General features: G+C 46.4%; 1 protein-coding gene across 1 annotated transcript; it reads right to left on the bottom strand.

Moving 5' to 3' along the window:
• Positions 1 to 10,475: 10,475 nt before the first annotated feature.
• Positions 10,476 to 18,825, bottom strand: PRDM13 (PR/SET domain 13). Its single transcript, XM_025925961.2, has 4 exons — positions 18,552 to 18,825; positions 16,904 to 17,035; positions 16,483 to 16,603; positions 10,476 to 13,086 (listed from the first exon to the last, which is right to left on the bottom strand). Exons 1-4 carry the CDS (start codon positions 18,693 to 18,695, stop codon positions 11,336 to 11,338), a joined length of 2,148 nt encoding a protein of 715 aa, XP_025781746.1. The 5' UTR covers positions 18,696 to 18,825; the 3' UTR covers positions 10,476 to 11,335.
• Positions 18,826 to 19,083: the final 258 nt, after the last annotated feature.

Genomic DNA, 19,083 nt, shown 5'->3' with positions numbered 1-19,083 from the left:
CTCTCTCTCTCTCCCCCAAAAATAAATAAACACTTAAAAAAGGCAACGTAGTGCATGTAAGAATATGTGTAAGTGCTGCACAACCACTTTCATGTTTTGCATATTACTTTCCAGTCTTTAAACAAATACATGTTTTTAAGTAACTTACAATTATAATGGACAATCATTTTCATTCAACTTTTCTCACTTAATATTTTCACAAAGACTTTTCCACTGTTTTATCTTAGTAATTATTTTTAACATTGCTTCATAATATACCATAATATTGACGTTCCCTAAATAACCATGCCTTGATTTTTAGTACTTAGGTTGCTTTCTTTTAATTTCCTTTCTTTTCTTTGTTTTAAGACTTAATGCCACAGTGAAAACCCATGTGCATATAACTTTATGCTTTTGTTAATTTGCTAAATTGTTTCTCTAGAATAAATCCTCAGAAATGTGAGCTCTGAACACAAATTTATATATATAGCCCTAGCAAATTCTTCCACATTGCTGGACAAATGGTTTTAGTGACATCAGCAAACTGTACTTGCAGTGATTTCAGAATATTACTGGCATTATCTTAAATTTTTATCTAGTTTTTATATTTAAGGATAGTTTAATGTGCACATCTTTAATTTCTATGAGAAAAAAACATGTTTGCACACCTTTGTTTACCAGCAACTTGGTTAATTCTTACCGTCTGCCATTTGGTTACTGAAATCTTGAAGACTTCTCACAAATCTTAATGAGCTATTTTTTTTATTTTTTATTTTTTAAGTAATCTATATGCCCAATGTGGGGCTTGAACTCACAACCCCAAGATCAAGAGTTCCATACTCTACTGACTAAGCCAGCCAGGTGGCCAATAGCCCCATGAACTACTGATATATTGCTATTATGTTGTATTAGTGGCAAAACTGGTATTTTCCTTAGACTATCATTATCTTTAGTTTTGTTTTTGTGAGGGACTAACATAAGCTTGTGTTATTTATATATGTAAATGTGTCTGATGTTCTTTTTCTTTTTTAGGTTCTATTTCTCAATAAAACAGAACACCTCTAAGATCATCCTGACTTGAAGTGCATTTGCCAACAGCCCACTGACAATGTGATACTACTGAACACGTTGTAACTGTCCTGTCATTAATACATTTAACTCCTTCCTCTTGCTCACACTCCCCTACCGGGTCACCAAATCCTATGGAAATTACCTCAAATTTAACTCTATCCTCCCTTCTCCTCTCCATCCCTATTACCACTGTCCCTAACCATCTGTCAACTGAAATGCTAAATGCAACTGACTCTTAACTGGTCTCCCTGCCCCCAGAACAGTCCTCTTACAATAAAAACTGCCTGTTAGTACCAGCTTAGCTTTCCAGGGGCCCTCCCTTTATGGCCCCTGCACAACTCTCCAGGCTCTCAAAACAAATAGCCAGGGGGCACCTGGGTGGCTAAGTTGGTTGAGCATCAGATTCTTGATTGCAGCTCAGGTCATGATCTCATGATTGGTGAGATGGAGCCCCGAGTCAGGCTCTGCACTGATGGTGTGGAGCCCACTTGGGATTCCCACCCCCACTCTACCCCTACCCCGCTCGTTTGTGCTCTTTCTCACTCCTGCTCAAAACAAATGAATAAACTTTAAAAAATAGCCAACATGCTTTGAATGTTTTACTCTGTGCTATGCACTTTGCAAACATAACTTCAATTAACCTTCACAAGAACCTTTTAATTTAAATATAATGCCATTGTTGTTCCCATTTTACAGATGAGTACATCGAGGCATATAGTGATTAAGTAATTTGGCCAAGTTTCCACAGCTAGGAAGATGCAGAGGCGGGATACAAACTTGGCTCTGCCTAATTCCCAAGCCCATATGCTCTTAATCACTGTACCACACTTCGTTACAGACGGTTCCTCAACTCTCAGCAACACTGCCTCCCTTCCACTCTGCCCACCAGCAACACTGTCCTGCCTAGAATTTCTCTCAAACATCCATGCTGCTTCTCTACTCAGTCTCTTCATTCGTGCTATTCTGTCTCCTGGAAATGTCCTGCCGTCTCTCTTTACCCTTGACCTACATGATTCTTACCCATCTGTTGAGACAGTGCAGGTGTCACCTTCTCTGGGAAGTGTTTCCCTATTTAACTTCCTCCCTATGCTCACTCTCCTCTCTCTGACTGAGGAGGTGTCCTTCTTCTTTGCTCATCTCCATCACCCTACGCAGCACATCATGCCATCAGTTTCTGTTCCTGTGTTTGCCTCTCTCCCTGGACCATGAGTAGCTTGAGACTATATTAATCATCCCACATCCTCAGCCAGTGAAATGCCTGGTATGTAGCAGGTCCTCAGTGCTTCACCATAACTTTCAGAAGAATCAGAAATTCAGAGTGTTTAATCAATTAATTCTGGAATATTTTTGAATATCTCCATGTAAAGCATGCCAGGGATTTTTTTTTAAGCAAATGACAACACCCAATATATGCGTTAGACAAAATAAGTGACTAATGAGTATCACAGATCACTGTGGAAGTACAGAAGAAGAAAAGACCACCTTGGACTGGGACAGTCAGGGAAGGCTACAGAGAAGAGAGGAAATTTTAAAGGGGATTGAAAGATGAATAAGGCTCAGAAAGCAAAGCTATATATCAATCATCTAAGTCTAGTGTTTAAGCAAATATCCAGACTGGGGACCTACAGCTAGCAATGGAAGGCAAAGCCAAGAAGTTGATATTCTTTCTCTTGATCTTGAGCTCTATCAGATCAGCTGTGCACTTATCTGACTGCAAGGTGCCAGATTCAAGTTTTATTCCAGAGCATTTAAGTTGTCAGTAATGAGCATCTCACCTTACCTCTGAGACGATTTCCTAGGACAAAAAATCATGGAAATGCTTCTAAATAAAAGCCTAGCAATTGTTAGATCATGAGATACACTAATAATAAAAAAATGTCAGAAACATGTGCAGCCCTATGTAATGAATTCAACAACTATCCTAAGGTCAGGGAGGTCTTCCTGCAAAATACACGTCATTCTGTTTACATCAAACACAGAAAACTCATTTACAAGTGAATGTCATTTTCATCTTTGTTCCATGGCCAAGTGCATCTCATTTGCATTCGTTTGTTTCCCTACTGGAGTGCTTGCTACTGTTCTACAGCTGGTGTGGGTTATGCTCTGTACCTACTACTTACTACCATAGACCCACACCCCAGCCATCCAGTTATAATTCTGAATTATAATCCCAAAGATGATTTTACAGAAGGTTCTTTAAAATTTTTTTAATGTTTATTTATTTATTTTGACAAAGAGTGTGCAAGCTGGGGAGGGGCAGAGAGAGAGAGAGAGAGAGAGAGAGAGAGAGAGAATCCCAAGCAGGCTCAATGCTGTCATTGCAGAGCCAGATATGGGGCTCAATCTCACAAACCATGAGATAAAAAAATTACTAAAGTACTTTTAAATAATACACATCACAGGGAAATCAAAATTTGATGGTAATGTTCATAGAAGAGAACTTTAAAAGTTCAAATGCATGTGTACGCAAACACACATTTTCCATGTTAGCCTAACATTAGGATTTCCATGTTGTCTGACATGGAGAAGTACAGTTCTATAGCTCAGGTCTCCCAAGGATTCTCTACCAAATTCCCCACAAAACAAAAACATGGGATGAGGCCCCCAGTGTTGCCTCCCTATTGCAGAATATGGTCAAGAGCTAAGGGTGACTGAGCCTTGCAATCACAGAGGAAAGAAATGAGTTGAGCAGTCAGCCAATCATCCATCTTCTAGACATTGGCCTGATTCTGACATGATGCAGGCCAGCTCAGAGTTTTCACTGACCCCAATCCCACCTGCACCTCATCTACAAAATACCTGCACCACACCTACAAAATTCACTTAACATAAGCTATTCATGAAGCGTTATTTATAGAAAATAACCCAAGTGCCATCACCAGGAGAATTAGTTAAATAACATATGTGTGTATGCTATGCAGCTGTAAAAGAAAAAAAAAAGGAGGAAGTTCTTTTTGGGCTGCTCTGGAAAGACCTTCAGATTATATGATTAAAAAAAAAAAAGTAAAACATGGGGCTCTGGGTGGCTCCGTCAGCTGAATGCCTGACTCTTGATTTCTGCTCAGGTCATGATCCCAGGGTCCTGGGATCAAGCCCATGTGGGACCCCATGCTGAGCACGGAGCCTACTTGGGATTCTCTCTCTCTCTGCCCCCTCCCCCCATCTCTCTAAAAAAATTAAAAATTAAAAACGTTTTAAATTAAAAAAATAAAACAGAAGATACAGGAAAAAAATCTTCAGCTTAAGTATATTCATTCTTGAGTGTTTATACTTAACAAAAAGAAACTACAATGACTGGTTACAAAGTACAGGTCCACAATTTGTAAGTTTTGAAACTCCTAGGATTTGGGAAAACTGCTTTAAGAAAAACAAGACAAAATTAGGATTAGCTTTTGGAAGAAACTTGTGCCAGTGAGCTTCAAAATAAATCTACCGCTAGCAATTACCTCTGAGTAGATAGGAGTATACAGAAATGAGAATTTAAGACTCCTAAATATAAACCTATTTATACAGTTGTTATCTTTGAACATGTGAGTATATCACCTATTTAAAAACAAAATTAACTTTTTAAAAAATGCCTGTCTCCAGGCTCCAGCTGCTGAAGGTCTCATTCCTTCTCCACCTCCTTCATTCTATCAATCCCAACCCTCCTGTTCTAGTTTGATTTCATTCCTGCTGCCTCATAACTACTGGGATTCTGCCTCAGCCTGGCTCTTTCCAGATGATGTTGTGCCTGGCATTCTATTTTGATTTGGGCCCCATATTTCTCTCTTTCAGTCACCCTTGGGTGCACCATGAGCAAAGCAGTTTCAGGCCAACCCAGCCCCACCCCTGACCTTGCCTGCCTGGCCCGGGCTCCCAGGAATCCAGCCTGCTACATGTGAAAAGAGTTTGGAAACTGACAACTATATCATTGGTGATCAGTCCCAAGGGATGCTAGGATCCTGGAAAATTTTTAGGTCCTAACTTGGGAATTGGGTGATTCTCTGGCAGGATCCAAATAGTCTTGAAGTTCTCAACAGAATCAAACTATCACACCTTTATTCCTGGGGTCCGCAGGACCACAGGTGGACCACTTTAGACTCACCCCTATACACACGTCTTTGTGTTTAATAAGACTAAGTCAGGCTAAACTGAACCCAACCTTATAGGAATTTACCAGAATTCAAATAATTTCGAGTACATAACAGGTCAAACATGGTCTCTAATTTAACTCTGATTCCAGCTGGAAAAACCTGGGAACTCATTAATCTTTCAGCTCACCTCATCTTTGTCCTATGACAATAGGCTTCAAAGTTGAATTTCTGGACACTTCCTATGTCAGTCAGATGACAGTACTTTAAAGAGGACATACAGCATGTTGAGAATGATGCTGAAGAGTCAACAGGCCTAGGGATGAATCCTGGCAATATTTCTAGCTAGCTGTGCAACACAAACCTTATTTCCCTTATCTGTAAAATAGGTTGTTACAAAGATCACATGAGATAACGAAGGTTTAATGAAATGAGTGCTATCCAGGAAACTTTAAGGCAAAGCTATTTTTTCCCTCACTTTATGAGGAGAATATTGGCCATTATGAATATCATGAAGTCCCAAACTACTAATTCAAGACAATAACACATAAACTGATTTGGGAAAGAAATGAAGGGCACAATATATGTACAAACACCTATAAATGGCAAAGACAGTACCTAGACCGCATTTCAGTGATTTAGCTTTAAATAATTTGGAAAGCCTATCCTATAAACCCCCTAATGTATTTTCTTTACTCTACATCTTCTTGGTTGCTAAGGCATTTCTTTCTCCAGCTTGCCGAAAATCACAAATAAGCTTATAAAATGCGACATCTTCCATTGACTCATTTCTCATTGGGTTGACTCTTGGTATACCTGAAAGCATTTTGTTGCTCACACATGTGTTCTGCCACGGTCCAATGCGCTCAAGTGAGCTTAAACCTGACCTGGTCATGTCTCCATTTACCTTAAGGTGATAATTCAGGAATCGACTGCTCAGTGTCAAGTATAGAATCTTATCTTTCTGCCGGTTGTCAGGCATTTAAAAAAAAAAAAAACTATCTTTGACCTTCACTCTGTTCTTATGGACAGCCATCTGCTATTGCATTGCATCTCTCTTCACTATATTTCCTGTCGCATAAGACATTTCCACCTAAGGCTCTCTACACAAATCTCTGGAGTTGAATGTCTCCCCGTTCAAACACAACTTGCCATGGAACGTTGAATTTTCAGTCAGTCTCAACTTACAGGAACATTACTATACTGCCAACATTAAGAATAGGAAGTATGTGTTTGCAGCCACTTCCCACAATACCAAACTATGCAGAAGCGTGTGTGAATAGGGGGGAGAAAAATAAAAGGTAGAGAATACTCACATTTGGATATCTAACGTATTTCATTTTTAATAAAGTTTCCTTACTCTACATGAAAATGTTCCTGAATCTGTTTAATTGTAATTACAAAAATCTGTCTTTTATGCTCTCACTTCCATAGTTTTAATACGGTCTGGTTTAGTTTTTATGTACTTACATGAAATGTTAAAACTTAAACAATTAAAGCATATTATCCTTGAAATAAAATCAGTGTCCTTAAAGGGCTTACATGCGTACATACAGCCCAACCCCCACCCCCCGCCGCAACGTCGGTCCCTTTTTTTAGGGCCCTGGGACGGTTCGCAAGCCAAAGGCATTAACAAGTTGTCTGCCGTACAACCGGTTACACCTAATTTGAATTAAACCACAGTCGCAGATGACAGAAGCGCTCCTTTCATCTTTTGTAGGAAGGTCACCCAGCCCAGAGCGAGCGCCACGCTCCTTCTGGAACTAAACACGTTGGCCCCGCCGTCTGTTGAGTCCTCCCCTTCACAACTCACACCTGGGTGGCCAAGGGTCAAGTCTGACCTCCCGACGGCGCCAGCGCCTATGCCGCCTTCCCTTTGGGGAAGCAGCAGATGGTGAGGGCGCCGCAGCGCTGGTGCCGCTACTCCCCGCCACAGCAGGGCAGCAGCACTTAAAAATGACTCGTTAGGCGCCCGGAACTCCCTCCGCCTCCTGCCGTCCGCCGCGGCGGGGGCGGGAGGAGTCCCCGCGTCTCTTTCCCCAGCCAGGGTTCCCGGACACTACACCTAAAAGCGGCGAGACTCCACACCTCTGCCCCCACTCAGAACCCGAAAACCTCTGTTCCCAGGGAGAGAGAAGCCGTGAGTCACAAGAGCGCCGCACTCACTACCTGGCACTGCAGCACCCACGCAGGAGACTACACCGCCAGCGGGCCACGGGATCCTGGGAGACGGCTCCTGCCCAAACCTTCGCGCGCGGCCAGCCCGCCACCAATAGCAACCCTGGCTCCAAGGGGTGAGCCAATGGGAGCGCTCGGGCTAAAGCGGAGCAGCCAATCATCGCCCTCTCGTCTCCGGGGCCCAGGCACCAACACCAACACCAGCCCCAGCTCTCCTGGCGTTCCCCCGAACTGCATGCGGTTCTAACCTGGAGACCCACCGCTACTCACCTCATCCGCAGAGTCCAGCCAGTAAATGAATTTTCCCCAGAGCAGAATTTTGAGGAACTGCAGCTTTTACTGTGTGCCCCGTTCTCTACCCGACTCAGGAGGGGAGATGTTCATGCGCTCACCTCCGCGGCATGCTTCTGCGTAAACTCACCGCGCAGCCCAGCGTTTCAAAAATTAGTGAAAGCACGAGAGCGTTCTTCCCGTTCACTTAATCGCTATGAACCATTTGAACGAGTCGATGTCTGAGCTTAAAATAGAAGGATGACTTGATAAGGGGTCTGAGGAAGTTTCTCTTTGGCAAAAGTGTGAACGGCCTTTACTTACTGAAGTTGGGGCATGTTTGTCGGGGGCTAGAAGTGAACCAAGGGGAGAACAGCGCTAACACTTGTAAAAGGGCGTCAACACTTACCTCGTTCGTTGGTGTCTTCAAAATAAAACCACGGAGTTGGTAGGGTTATTTCACTATTGTTTGAGAGCTTGCTATGCATCAGGCTTTATGCTAAGCAGTTTACCTGCATTAACCCATTCAATCCTCACAACCTCCCTAATGCATGATTCAACTTGTTTTACAGATGAGGAAATCGAGGCAGTAGACCCTTCATAGTTACTTGTGGTCATCAGGATGAGAAGGAAGGAGGGTTGGGGGTGGGAATGGAGACAAAGAGATAGGAAACTGAAAGAAGTCATCTGAGAAACACTAACTCAACTGAGCCATTTAAATAAGTAGTATTAGGGGCGGCAGGGGTGGCTCAGTTAAGCATGGACTTCGGCTCAGGTCATGCTCTGGTCGTGAGTTCAAGCCCCGCATTGGGCTCTGTGCTGACAGCTCAGACAGAGCCTGGAGACTGCTTCAGATACCGTGTGTGTCTCTCTCTCCCTCTCTGCCCCTCCTCCGCTCATGCTCTCTCAAAAAATAAATAAATGTTTAAAATTTCTTAAATAAGTAGTAGTAACGTTACTGATTGTACATCACTGATTTGACTTCACAACTAAAATGAATAACCACATTAATTATATATGATAGTGTGCACATCCATGGACAAATATACAGGTTATGTGAGGCAACCAATGGAGAATTACAAATGACCTGCTATTAAGGACATTTTAAGTCTATATTCAACCTTCATTTTTCATATTGGAATTTATTCGAATAACCTAGTCAATATCAAAGAGGAAAAGGAAGCTAGGGAGTTTTCTGTTGTATTAAATTTTTATCAATTTAAAATGTATTTCTTTGACCAAACTGTTTTTATTTCTTGAAAACAAGAGTTATAGGACTAAGTAGTGAGCTAGGAAATGAAAGAAGGAAACAAAACTTTTACACCTGATAAAACTTTTTTTGTTTTAAATCTGGGCAGCCTTTCTCACTTTCCCTGAGGACAAACACAGTCTGTTTTCAGGAAAGTTTTCCAATATTTCTCTATAAGGGTGGATTTTGTTTCAAGCAATAATTGCTTCAAAGGGCAAGACTCTGATACTATGAAGGCAGTGAGAAGCCCTGGATGTCTAGAGCCCAAGCTGAATAGGCAGCTGTGTGGGTTTGCTTCCAGTTCTGTTGTCAGGACCATCACTGAACCTCATGGGGCAAGCCCATGGTCATCCTCTGTGGGGAGGAAAGAAGTGAAAATAGCAGTAGCATAAGGATTTGGCAGAGAATAGGCTCTCAATAAATGGTAGTATCATTGTCACCATATATGCATGCTACTTCACACATATTTTTTATTTCTCTTTGGGTTTTCTTTTACAAAGCAAAACATCTTCTGGTTAGCAGACACCAAAAACCTGTAATCCCCAGGATAAGTTTTCTCACAGAAAAAATCTTTTTGCTGATCCAGCCCCCATAAAAGTCAGATGTCCTCCCCACCTCACCCCCATGCCTCTTGCTCTGATGGATTACAAAAAGTCTCTGCCAGCCATCCAGTGACATCTGCCATGTTCCCAACTGGGAGACAGCTGTGTGGGAACTGCTGCAGTACTCAGGATTCAGAAAATAAAGGTCATTTTTAACTGAGTTAAAATCATCAGGATCATAGCCAGATCTTTTGGTGCCCTACAAGAATCTTCCCACCAACCTCTGGGAAGAGTACTAGAGAGCTGGGCTCTTTGGGTACCTGCCCTTAGTTGAGGAGATGGCTCATCCTCCACTTCTACATAACTTCAGTGAAATGCTCCCCTGAGTACGGGGTTGGGGAGTGGCATAGGAAGGGGAGAGGGTGCTTTCCAATTTTAGCCCACAGAAATATATTCTTTACGATAGTCTTCCATTCACTAGTATTAATTTTTTATACCCATAAATGAAGTCATTGCTTCTAACTTTGTACTTCTCATTATGGGCCTCCCAGTGAACTTGAAGTGTATATTTTCTCTTCAGTAAAATGGGACACACATCAACGAGATTATTGGAAAGAGTACATGGAGAAAAGAAAACTACACAGACGAGTAGATAAGCACCTCCAATAATATCAATCCTCTTTTAGCATTTGTTAAATGAAAACTAAAGTGTATGAATCATAAAAAGCACGGAGCAATTTTCCTTTGTTTGCTTCCCAAGGAAACCCCTGTCAAAATGGTACATAGCAAGAAACAGTGATTCTACAGTTCGATAATTCTTTTTGATGAGGAATATGCATTTTTTCTTGAAACTCATTAGCTTCTTTCCTAAACATGAAAACTCTTAGCATAATTAACATGATTTCAGAAAACAGTTACTTTGCCCGCTATCTGGGAGCATGTGAAGTACACATATTGGAAATAGTATATTTCCCTATTACAACACTACTTAACATTTACCTTATGAATAGTCAAAGTCTTCAAGTGTCCTGTGATTCATTTTATTATGGAGTCTTCTTGAAAATTGTTTTCGAATTAAACTCTTTCTTTAAAGGATCTGCTGAAATCGCTAAGTGAAGAAACTGTCATGTGTATCTTTATTTTTATTAAAGATTGCACAAACTGGAACCAAGACCAAAATACTGAATCCACTGTACATCATTCATTGTAAAACAACATACATCACATCTGTACTCTACCAAATAAGACATTTTCTTTAAAATTATATATTGCGTGCTTTTAGATTCATGCTTTAGATATTTTACATTTGTCATTACTCTTTTATAAATAATTGCAACTTGACCAATTTGCACACCTGCTACCACTATATAGTCAATGCGGGAAGGCATAGTCTTTGACACGAGAACAGATGAAATGGAAATATTTGGATAGATGGATGGATGTCACGTCTACCGAACTTTGACTACTGTTTCGCCTATTTAGTGAAATGCTAATGTAAACACACACACACACACACACACACACACACACACACACACACATCGTTTCAAAAGGCACAATTTCCTCCACATTAAAGAACAATTTAAAAATACATGGCAGTTAAAATCGACGCCCTCAAGGGCGCTGTGAAGTTCACATTAATGCGATCCTAAACGTTGAGAGCAGACCTCCTGGGTGGTTCATGGGAGAGACTACCCGCGGAGTCCAAGGGTCCACAGGGACCCGACTCGCTCCGGCTACGCAAAAAGCCAGATTTCTTTGAGCCACTTCTAAACCTTAGCTCTGAATTTCACTATAGGACCTGGGACCTCTCACTGTTCCAAATCTGGCGCCCAACCAAAATAAAAACGGTTTTGTCAACCGGTTCACTCTCCAGGAGCTCCTCTCTTCTCCCAAAAGAGAACCACTCTCCCCTCCCCAACTTCTTATCTCCGTTCCCGCCTCCCAAATCCACCCTTTCCCGAGAAGACTCGTTATGGGTCGCGCTCGCCGCCGCCTCCAGCCTCAGGGTCGCTCTGGTCGTCCGTGAAGCAGACGTCCACATCGCTGTCGTTGTCGCTCTTGGGCTCCCCAGGCTCCGGCGGGTAGTCAGGCTCCGCGCCGGGGCCATCGCCCGCCTTGGCTAGCAGGTTTTGGCCGGGGTGGCGGGACTTGACGTGGCGCTCCAGGTCCCGGCGGCGCACCAGCACCTTGCCGCAGAACTCGCAGCGGTAGGGCGTGTTGCCCTCGGCGTGCAGCCGGATGTGCTTGTTCAGATTGCTGGGGTCGCCGAAGGGCCGCAGGCACACTTTGCACTTGAGCGGCTTGTAGCCGGTGTGCGTCCGCATGTGAATCTTGAGCCCGTACTTGCGCGAGTACAACTTGCCGCAGTAGAGACACAGGTGGCCGGTCTTTGACTTGCCGGCGCCGCCACCTACGCTGCCGCCACCCCCAGCGCCTCCCGCCGCCACGACGGCGGGTGGCAGCGTCCCCGCGTCCAGGCGGCCTCGGCTTTTCCCGGCTGCCATCTCGGACAGCTGCTGCGTGTGCATAGCGATCTCTCGGTCGATGCTAGCCAGGGAGCCGAGCTCCGCAGGGCTTAGAGCGGCAGCTGCCGCTGCTGCTGCCGCCGCCGCAGGCCCGCTGAAGTAGGAGATGGACTCCGGATACTTGAGCAGCCCGCCGAAGTGCAGTTTGAGTGGGTAATAAGCGGCGGCGGCCGGTGAGCCGTAGAGTAGCTCCCCGTTGTAGACGGTAAAAGCCGGCATGACGGCAGGTAGGTGGCTGCACTCGCCACCCGGGTAGGCTTTGAGCCCGCCCGCGTCGAGGGCCGGCAGCGCGCAGCGCTCGACGGGCAGCCCGGTCGCAGAGGGCAACTGGGCGAAACGCGCTCCCGGCAGCGCAGGCGCCGCTGGCTGGGCGCGTTCCACATGCTTGAAGGCTGACGCCTCTTCCGGGGCCCCGGGGAGCAGAGGGAAGCTGCGCAGGCCCCCCGAGCAGGGTAGGCCAGGCGGCGGCGGCGGCGGGTCCCCCGAGAGCAGGCACTTGGAATGGTGATGGTGGTGGTGCGCATGGTGGTGATGGTGGTGGCCGGCGCCGCCCGCCGCGGGGTTCTCCCCGCTTACCGGGCGTCCGCCCGCCCGGCCCCCGCCCAGCAACCTGCCTAAGGCCAAGCCGGACCCAGGCTTGCCGCCGCCCTCCTCCCGGTAGGGGTCGCCATGCGCGGCCGCGGCCGCCCTGGCCAAGCCCGCAGGCTTGAAAGCCGAGCGCACTCCGGGGTAGAAAGCCAGGCCACCGCCCCCAGCTGGGGAGCCGCCTACGATGCCGAGGAAGTGGCCGTGTCCCCGGGAGGCCCCGCTCATGTCTAGGGCGCGGTCCGGCTGTTCCTTGCTCTTCTTGGACTGCCCCCACTTGGCCGCGGGTGGCGACGTGGCCGAGGGCGCAGAGGAGGCCTCGCGCTTGATACTCTCCCGCGCTCCGCAGGCCTGGAGAGGCGGCGGGGCCTGCGAGTGGGGCCTCAGAGTGCCAGCCGGGGCGGCCGCGGCAAAGTCGGGCGCTGGGGGTTTCGGAGAGAAGGGAAGGCCATCCGCGGCCGGGGCAACGCTTTGGCGAGCAGCGTGCTCGTGGTGCAGGTAGGTTCGGCCCCCGCCGCTGCTGAGCACGCAGTGGAAACGTAGGTGGGCCTTAAGGCTGTTGGGGTATCTAAACGTCCTCCAGCAGTACCAGCAAATGTAGCGCTCCTCCCCTGGGCGAGAAAGAGTGGGAAAGCGACCCCGTGAGAGGCGAACAAGCGAAAGAGAAAGAAAGCGCACCCAAGGCAAAGCCCAGATTTATGACCAGAGGTATGAACAAGAGTGTTCTTGGGGCCCAGAGAGTGAGTTAGTTCGGTGGCCCCACTGTAGCAAGGACTCCGAGAAGCCCCAAATGGCCAACTTTGTCACCATCTCCATCCTCTGGGATTACTCAGAAGCCAAAGAGGTGACCTGTGCCTTTCCAACGAAGACTTCCTCCGGGCCATCCGAGCAAATCTTCCTTGGGAGGGCAGCGCTCAGGCAGGCTAGCCGGGGGAAGAAACGAGCAGAGAGAGCAGCTGTTGCTTTAAATCAAGTGTTGAGGCTGTGCTGTGCCCGGGCCCATCTGTTGGCGTTTGCAGAATAGGTGGCGTATGTCAAGGAGTTTGGATAAACTGAACAAAGACCAATCTAATGGTCGTGAGCGCCTCATTACCAGGCGAGACAATATCTTGTATGTATGGGCCATATGTAATCATTCCTTTTCATACAACAATGCCTTTTATGTCCATTACCCACCCTTCCCACTGCCTCCCAGCCTTAAACATTTTGCCTGAGGTTTTCCTGGAGCGTGACCAACTGAAGGACCACATAGGGACTATAATCTGCTATTCTTCAAAATTATTTGTATCTTTATTTCCTCTTTAACCCCATTTAATTTGATGAGAAAAAAAGAAAACGCCCTATGTCCTTATAGTCTAAAAATTGAAGGATGATGTCGTATTATGTTCTCAGTTGTTCCACCTGGTAATTAATTAACTCCCAGAAAGCTGCACCAGTCCAGGCATAATAATAAAGTCCTTGGAAAAGATAGTTTAGTTTGTATGAAATGAATATATAGATGGATATGATACAGATACTCAGCTTTTAGTAAGCATACAATTCTCTACGAGGAACTATATACATGTTTTTGCTGTCAAGCCTTTTCTTGTGTTTAATATTATTAACATTAGTTGTTTTTAATTTGGCCAAGGTCTGGGAACACAGTCGAGGGACACAGGTATGAAACAGATTGTGATCACATGGTGGAAGTTAATTTTCACTTTAAAACGGTCTTGTTATATCTGGACAGAAAACAGCAATCTTGCAGTTGGGTTTCTTTTTTTGGTGTTATGGTTGCTTGATAATACTGAAGAATGTCTGTGAGAAAGAAGTTAGTTGAGCCGCAAGGAAGTACCCAAAGTTTGTCTTATTAAATTCAATGGAAAAATTAAATTCCCTCCCCCTTGCACACAAGCAGCTCAAACTTCTAAAGCATTACTACAAAAACAACTGAAAAAAGTCCTATATCTTCTGCCCTTCATGTGTTTTACTTTCAGCTTTGCATAAAGCAAGTAGTCCCTCTAGATAACTAAGATGCAAGGATCAGTTCATTCCAGCTGACATCAAGGTAGGGCAGAAAGCGGAGTGGGGGGCGAGGATTTACCTCTGAGAGCCTACCCTAATTGTTCATGGAAAACCTAAATAAAATCATTTCAGTATTTCTGTTAACTTGTATTGAACATCCCTGTAAAATAAATCTGGAAAAAAAAGAAGAGACTTCCTGGGTTCTCTTGCTGGGTATGCTGATTTAACATCTTAAATAACCTCCCTTCTCCTAAGTTCAGAACATCCCTCTCTACCCCTTTTTAAAGAAGGAATTTTCAAAGGCTGCCCTGGAATGACTCTAGTCAATCAGAAAGCCAAGTAAGCTTCCATCCTAAAACAAAGGGTCCATATTTTCCTTAAAATTACTATGGAATTGAAACCCACTGGAGTTACTCAATGTTGGAAGAATAGCAGCCTTCCCTACTTATTTCTTCATCTTTTCAAGAGTTAAGCAAATTCTCTGTTTCATTATGTTCCTTTTTCAATTTATTCTAACCAACTGACACGTTCTCCGGACTCTGAAATCCAAGTCATGCCAAAAGTGTCAAACACACTTCACGAGTGACTTTGCCTCCTCATCTTGGTGTAACCTTGAGGTTGCCAAGATTTCAAGTATATCAAAGGTGGGGAAGTCAGGGTTCAGAATAGCCCATGCATTCCCAAAAGGAAAATGGTGTTTATTCTGACATCTGTTCATAAGCTTAATTGGCTGAAATGAAACACGAGGGCCACCACTCAAACAGGTTGCTTTTGTATGATTTGAGAGTGCCTAAGGAGGGGTGTTCTGTGTAGAAATGTCTGGCCCCTAAAGGTCAGCAGCTGTTGGAATTGTCCTGTAGTGGCAGATTACAGAGTTCTCCACTACAGATCTTTTATCATGTTTCTCTTTTAGTGGGAGAAGTTGACAAAAGAATTTAATATAATGTAGTATAAGGAACAAGCTACTTTAGGATAATCTTTTATGAATACTGTACACACAAGTCTACCCACAAGACAGTGATACTTTGAAATGAAGTGATTCATCATTCTAAATAAACTTCATTCTGTCTTATTCATGAATTGTTTCTTAATTCTCACATTTGTATTAATTTCTTTAACCCTATTTCTAGACGGATGAGATTTGAGCAGGCAATTTGGGAGGACAGCATGTTAAAATATTTCACAACATTCATTATATTGACTTTAAATATAACTGTGTCTTTAGGAGAAATTACAAACCTTAACAATTGACAAGGAAAAAAGAACAGTCATGGAAGCTTTGTGAATTAAAAGGGAGGTCTCAAGATCTGAACTCTTGTAGCACCACCCAGATTTTTTTTTCACAGACAGTGTTCTTCAGTGTTCTAGGGGAGGTTTGAAAATGTTCTTCTCTTTAGTTACTGCCCCTTATTTGCATAAATCCACTCTTGGCTTTGGAAGGGATCAAATAAATCTAAGAAGAAACTGGGATACAACCCAGATTCAATTTAAGTAGGGAGGGGGAAATGAATAAATACCATTTAAATGGAAGGGCTTCAGTACCTGCCAACAGACCAGCTGTAAGTACCGTAATGCTTCTAAAATCCCGTGGAAATCCTGTTCTTCAAACCAGTGAAGAGAAGCCCTTCCACCTTCTAAAAACGTTCCAGGTTTGAGTTATGCTTTTTGGAGCTCATGATGTGATTAATAATATGTTAAGGTTTCTTTATGGATTCTTAATTGAGTAAATAATTGTCTCTGGGTATGCAATAGGAAAGGATAGCCCCCATGTTCATAAAGTATTTTTTCGGTGTCGTCGCGAGACAGATTATTGTCGCTATTATCATTTACTGTTGATTGTAAGGTGGTAGTGGTGACGTCGTCTGTCTGCTCACACAGACAGGGAGCATGAATTCAGTTTTACATAGCTCGAGAGAAAGGCCCTGGGGTTGCATCCAAAGAATGAAGAAGGGCTGGACTGTCACCCACCCGCGCTGGCCTGGAGGCCCTCTCAGGCTCGGTACCTTTCTCGTCGTGCGTCGGAGTTGCAATTGTGGGGATGTCGAACCACTGAGCCAAGGAGTTGGAATACCACACGGTCAGCTCCTCCCCTGGCTGGACGTCTCGAAGAGCTCGATAGAAGATCTGGGACACAAGGAACGGGACAGCTTGCTGTCATTTCCTGGGTAATCTGTCTAAAAGCAACTAAAAGGAAAGGTTCAAGTCCCCGCTCTGATGCTGTGTGACCCTGAAAAAACTATTGGACCTCTCTGAACCTCACTTCCCTCATTCTTCAAACGGGGAAAATAATAGTGTATGCCTTAGAGGGTTGTTGAGACGTTTAAATGAGACCTCCAGCTAAAGCGCTTTGTTCTTAATATTGATGGCCACCTCAGTAACGGTTAGGTAGGTAGAATTGGCAGTGGTGGGGGAAGCCCACAGTACCTGTCCTCCGGGTAAGTCTGCAATAGCTTCGAGAGTCTGTTCCTGGGGGTTCCTGGCTGCCCGGATTAACCCTATCCATTCCAGAGGGGAGCCCCCCGACTCGTCCACCAGCTCCCCTCTCACCATGCGCACCTGCAACACAAGCAGTGGTCGTTCTTCCTCGCGCCACGGCCAGGCCCACAATCCAGAGGGAAAGTTTATCCAACACCCCACCCGACTCTGAAAAATGGTTGCGTTCGCTTTGGCCAGACCTCTGTGGGCTGCTGGGAGGAAGGTAATTCCTAGGAACCTTGCTTAAGGAAGGGAGGAAGACAGGAGGCTGGCTACTATAACAGTCCCCTCTCTCGTCCCACCTTGGCAACACCAAGAGCGAAAGCATCCTCGGTGAGAGGCTGGGGGGTGGTCTTGTACCAAGATGTCCCGCACCCCCGCCCCCCGCTCAGTTCCTATTCTTGCGGTTCTGAGAGCGGTCGTTAATATAAAAGAGACGTCAGCCCCAGAACCCAGAGTTTCCTTCACCTCCCTCTCGTGCCTCCCCAGGCTCACTACACAGCACCAAGATGCGGAGGTGCCTAGGAGTCCGGCAGCGAAAGTGTGTGAACGAACAACCCGGCCGCAGCATGGCCGGCTATTTAAAAGCAATTAAAGCGCGTGTAAAGAAGACTTTAGACCGCGGGGAAGAGGGTGATCGCGTAGGGAGTCACATGCGGGTCCCGCTGGCCCTGCGCGGGAGCAATTTCTTACAAGAAAGCTCAAGGCAGCGACTAGGCAAAGCTAAGGTCCTCCCCCCCCCCTCCCCCGCCACCCCCCACCGGACTCCTGCCTTCTTTTCCCGGTAGCTGTTGGAGAACCTTTGCCGGCTGGGACGCCTCAGGGCGGAAGGGAGCCTTTAAAACCCGACTCTGCTCGGAGGTCTACACGAAGTTCGGAGAGTTAGAACTGGCGGGTCGGCCCCGACGCCTCCCAGTTGCGAGCCTGGACTCTCAAAGCCTGGCTGCAGACGCGCGGACCGGGTGCCCCAGGCGGGTGGGCACTCCTCGCCCTCAGTCGGGGCCCCAGGCGGAGCCACTACCTGGATCACTCGCTCTCCATCTACCCCAAACCCCCAGCAGACATCCGCGGGGGTGGGGATGGGGGTGCATCCTAAGAACTGAGAGTTTCCCAAAGATTGTTTTTTTTCGGAGCACATGAGATTAAATTATTTTAAGGCGAATTTAAGCCTTAAATTAGCGCGTTGAAGGGAAGAAGGTAAGAAAAGTCTTCAACGCCCTGCGCGCTGTGTAACAGAGAAAGGGCGCATTTGCGGGGAGACCCGGCTCCCCCCCCAACACACACACACGCCTCTCCGAACGAGACTCGGGAGCTTCAGGGAAAGCGCGGATTCTGAGTGGTCCCCTCACGTAAACAGCCCCATGCACCCCGCCCCGGCGCTGTCCCCTCTCAGCCACGTCCTTTCCCCACAGTTCGGCCCACGTCCAGCTCTCAGTTAATGCGACTTGCGAGGAGTTACTGGAGTCCCCGGGCCACCTGGCAGCATTGGCAGGTAACGACTCAATCGCCCCTTTCCTCCGCTTGCCCTATCTACCCCTGCCAGGGCCAGAGCAAAGGGAGGCGAATGGCTGGAGGCGGAGGTCGGAATGGCTAATACCTTTTTCTTGGGCCCGGGTTCCCTGCGGTCTGACAGGTACTTGCCCAGCTTGAAGGTTCCAGGCACGGGCCCCAGGCGCAGGCCGGCCGGGATGCAGCAGTCGGCGCTCACGCTGGTGGCCGGAGCGCGGGCTGTTCCGTGCATTGCTGCCGCCGCCGCCGCCAGGCAGGCGCGTGGGCGCGCTGGGTGCAGCACAGGGCTCGGGTGACAGAGCCCGAGCGGCGCTCCAGCCAGAGAGCCGCACCCCGACGTGCGTCCTCCGCCCGCGCAGTGACGCGGGCGGGCATGCACTGCGCCTTTTCAATCAGGGCGGGCGCCTTTTGGCACCGCGAGCGCAAGGGCGCGGAGTTTGGTGAGAGAGTTGCTCTGCGCAGCAGCTGCAGAGTCCCACCCGAGAGGGTCACATGGAGTAGTTCCCTCAGCCCTCTGCATAATCGAGGCCTCTGAATGGCTGGCGCACAATGGTCCAGGCGACCTTCCCATTCCTAAAAATCCAATTTGTCAAGGGCGAAGAAAAGGCGCTGGTGAATCA

This window comes from Puma concolor, chromosome B2 (assembly GCF_028749965.1).
Source record: "Puma concolor isolate L17-30 chromosome B2, mPumCon1.1.hap2, whole genome shotgun sequence".
In the NCBI taxonomy this organism is placed as follows: Eukaryota; Metazoa; Chordata; class Mammalia; order Carnivora; family Felidae; genus Puma; species Puma concolor.
The sequence above is the reverse complement of the archived record's forward strand: the minus strand, read 5'-3'. Positions and strand labels throughout refer to the sequence as shown.

Bases quoted from the DNA above. Each gene is read 5' to 3' on its own strand.
- PRDM13 (XM_025925961.2), bottom strand. From the start codon at position 18,695: ATGCACGGAACAGCCCGCGCTCCGGCCACCAGCGTGAGCGCCGACTGC. The intron at 16,604-16,903 runs GTACTGTGGGCT...CTTGTGTCCCAG, and splicing joins CAGACTTACCCGGAGGACAG to ATCTTCTATCGAGCTCTTCG. The intron at 13,087-16,482 runs GTACCGAGCCTG...TTTCTCGCCCAG, and splicing joins TCCGACGCACGACGAGAAAG to GGGAGGAGCGCTACATTTGC.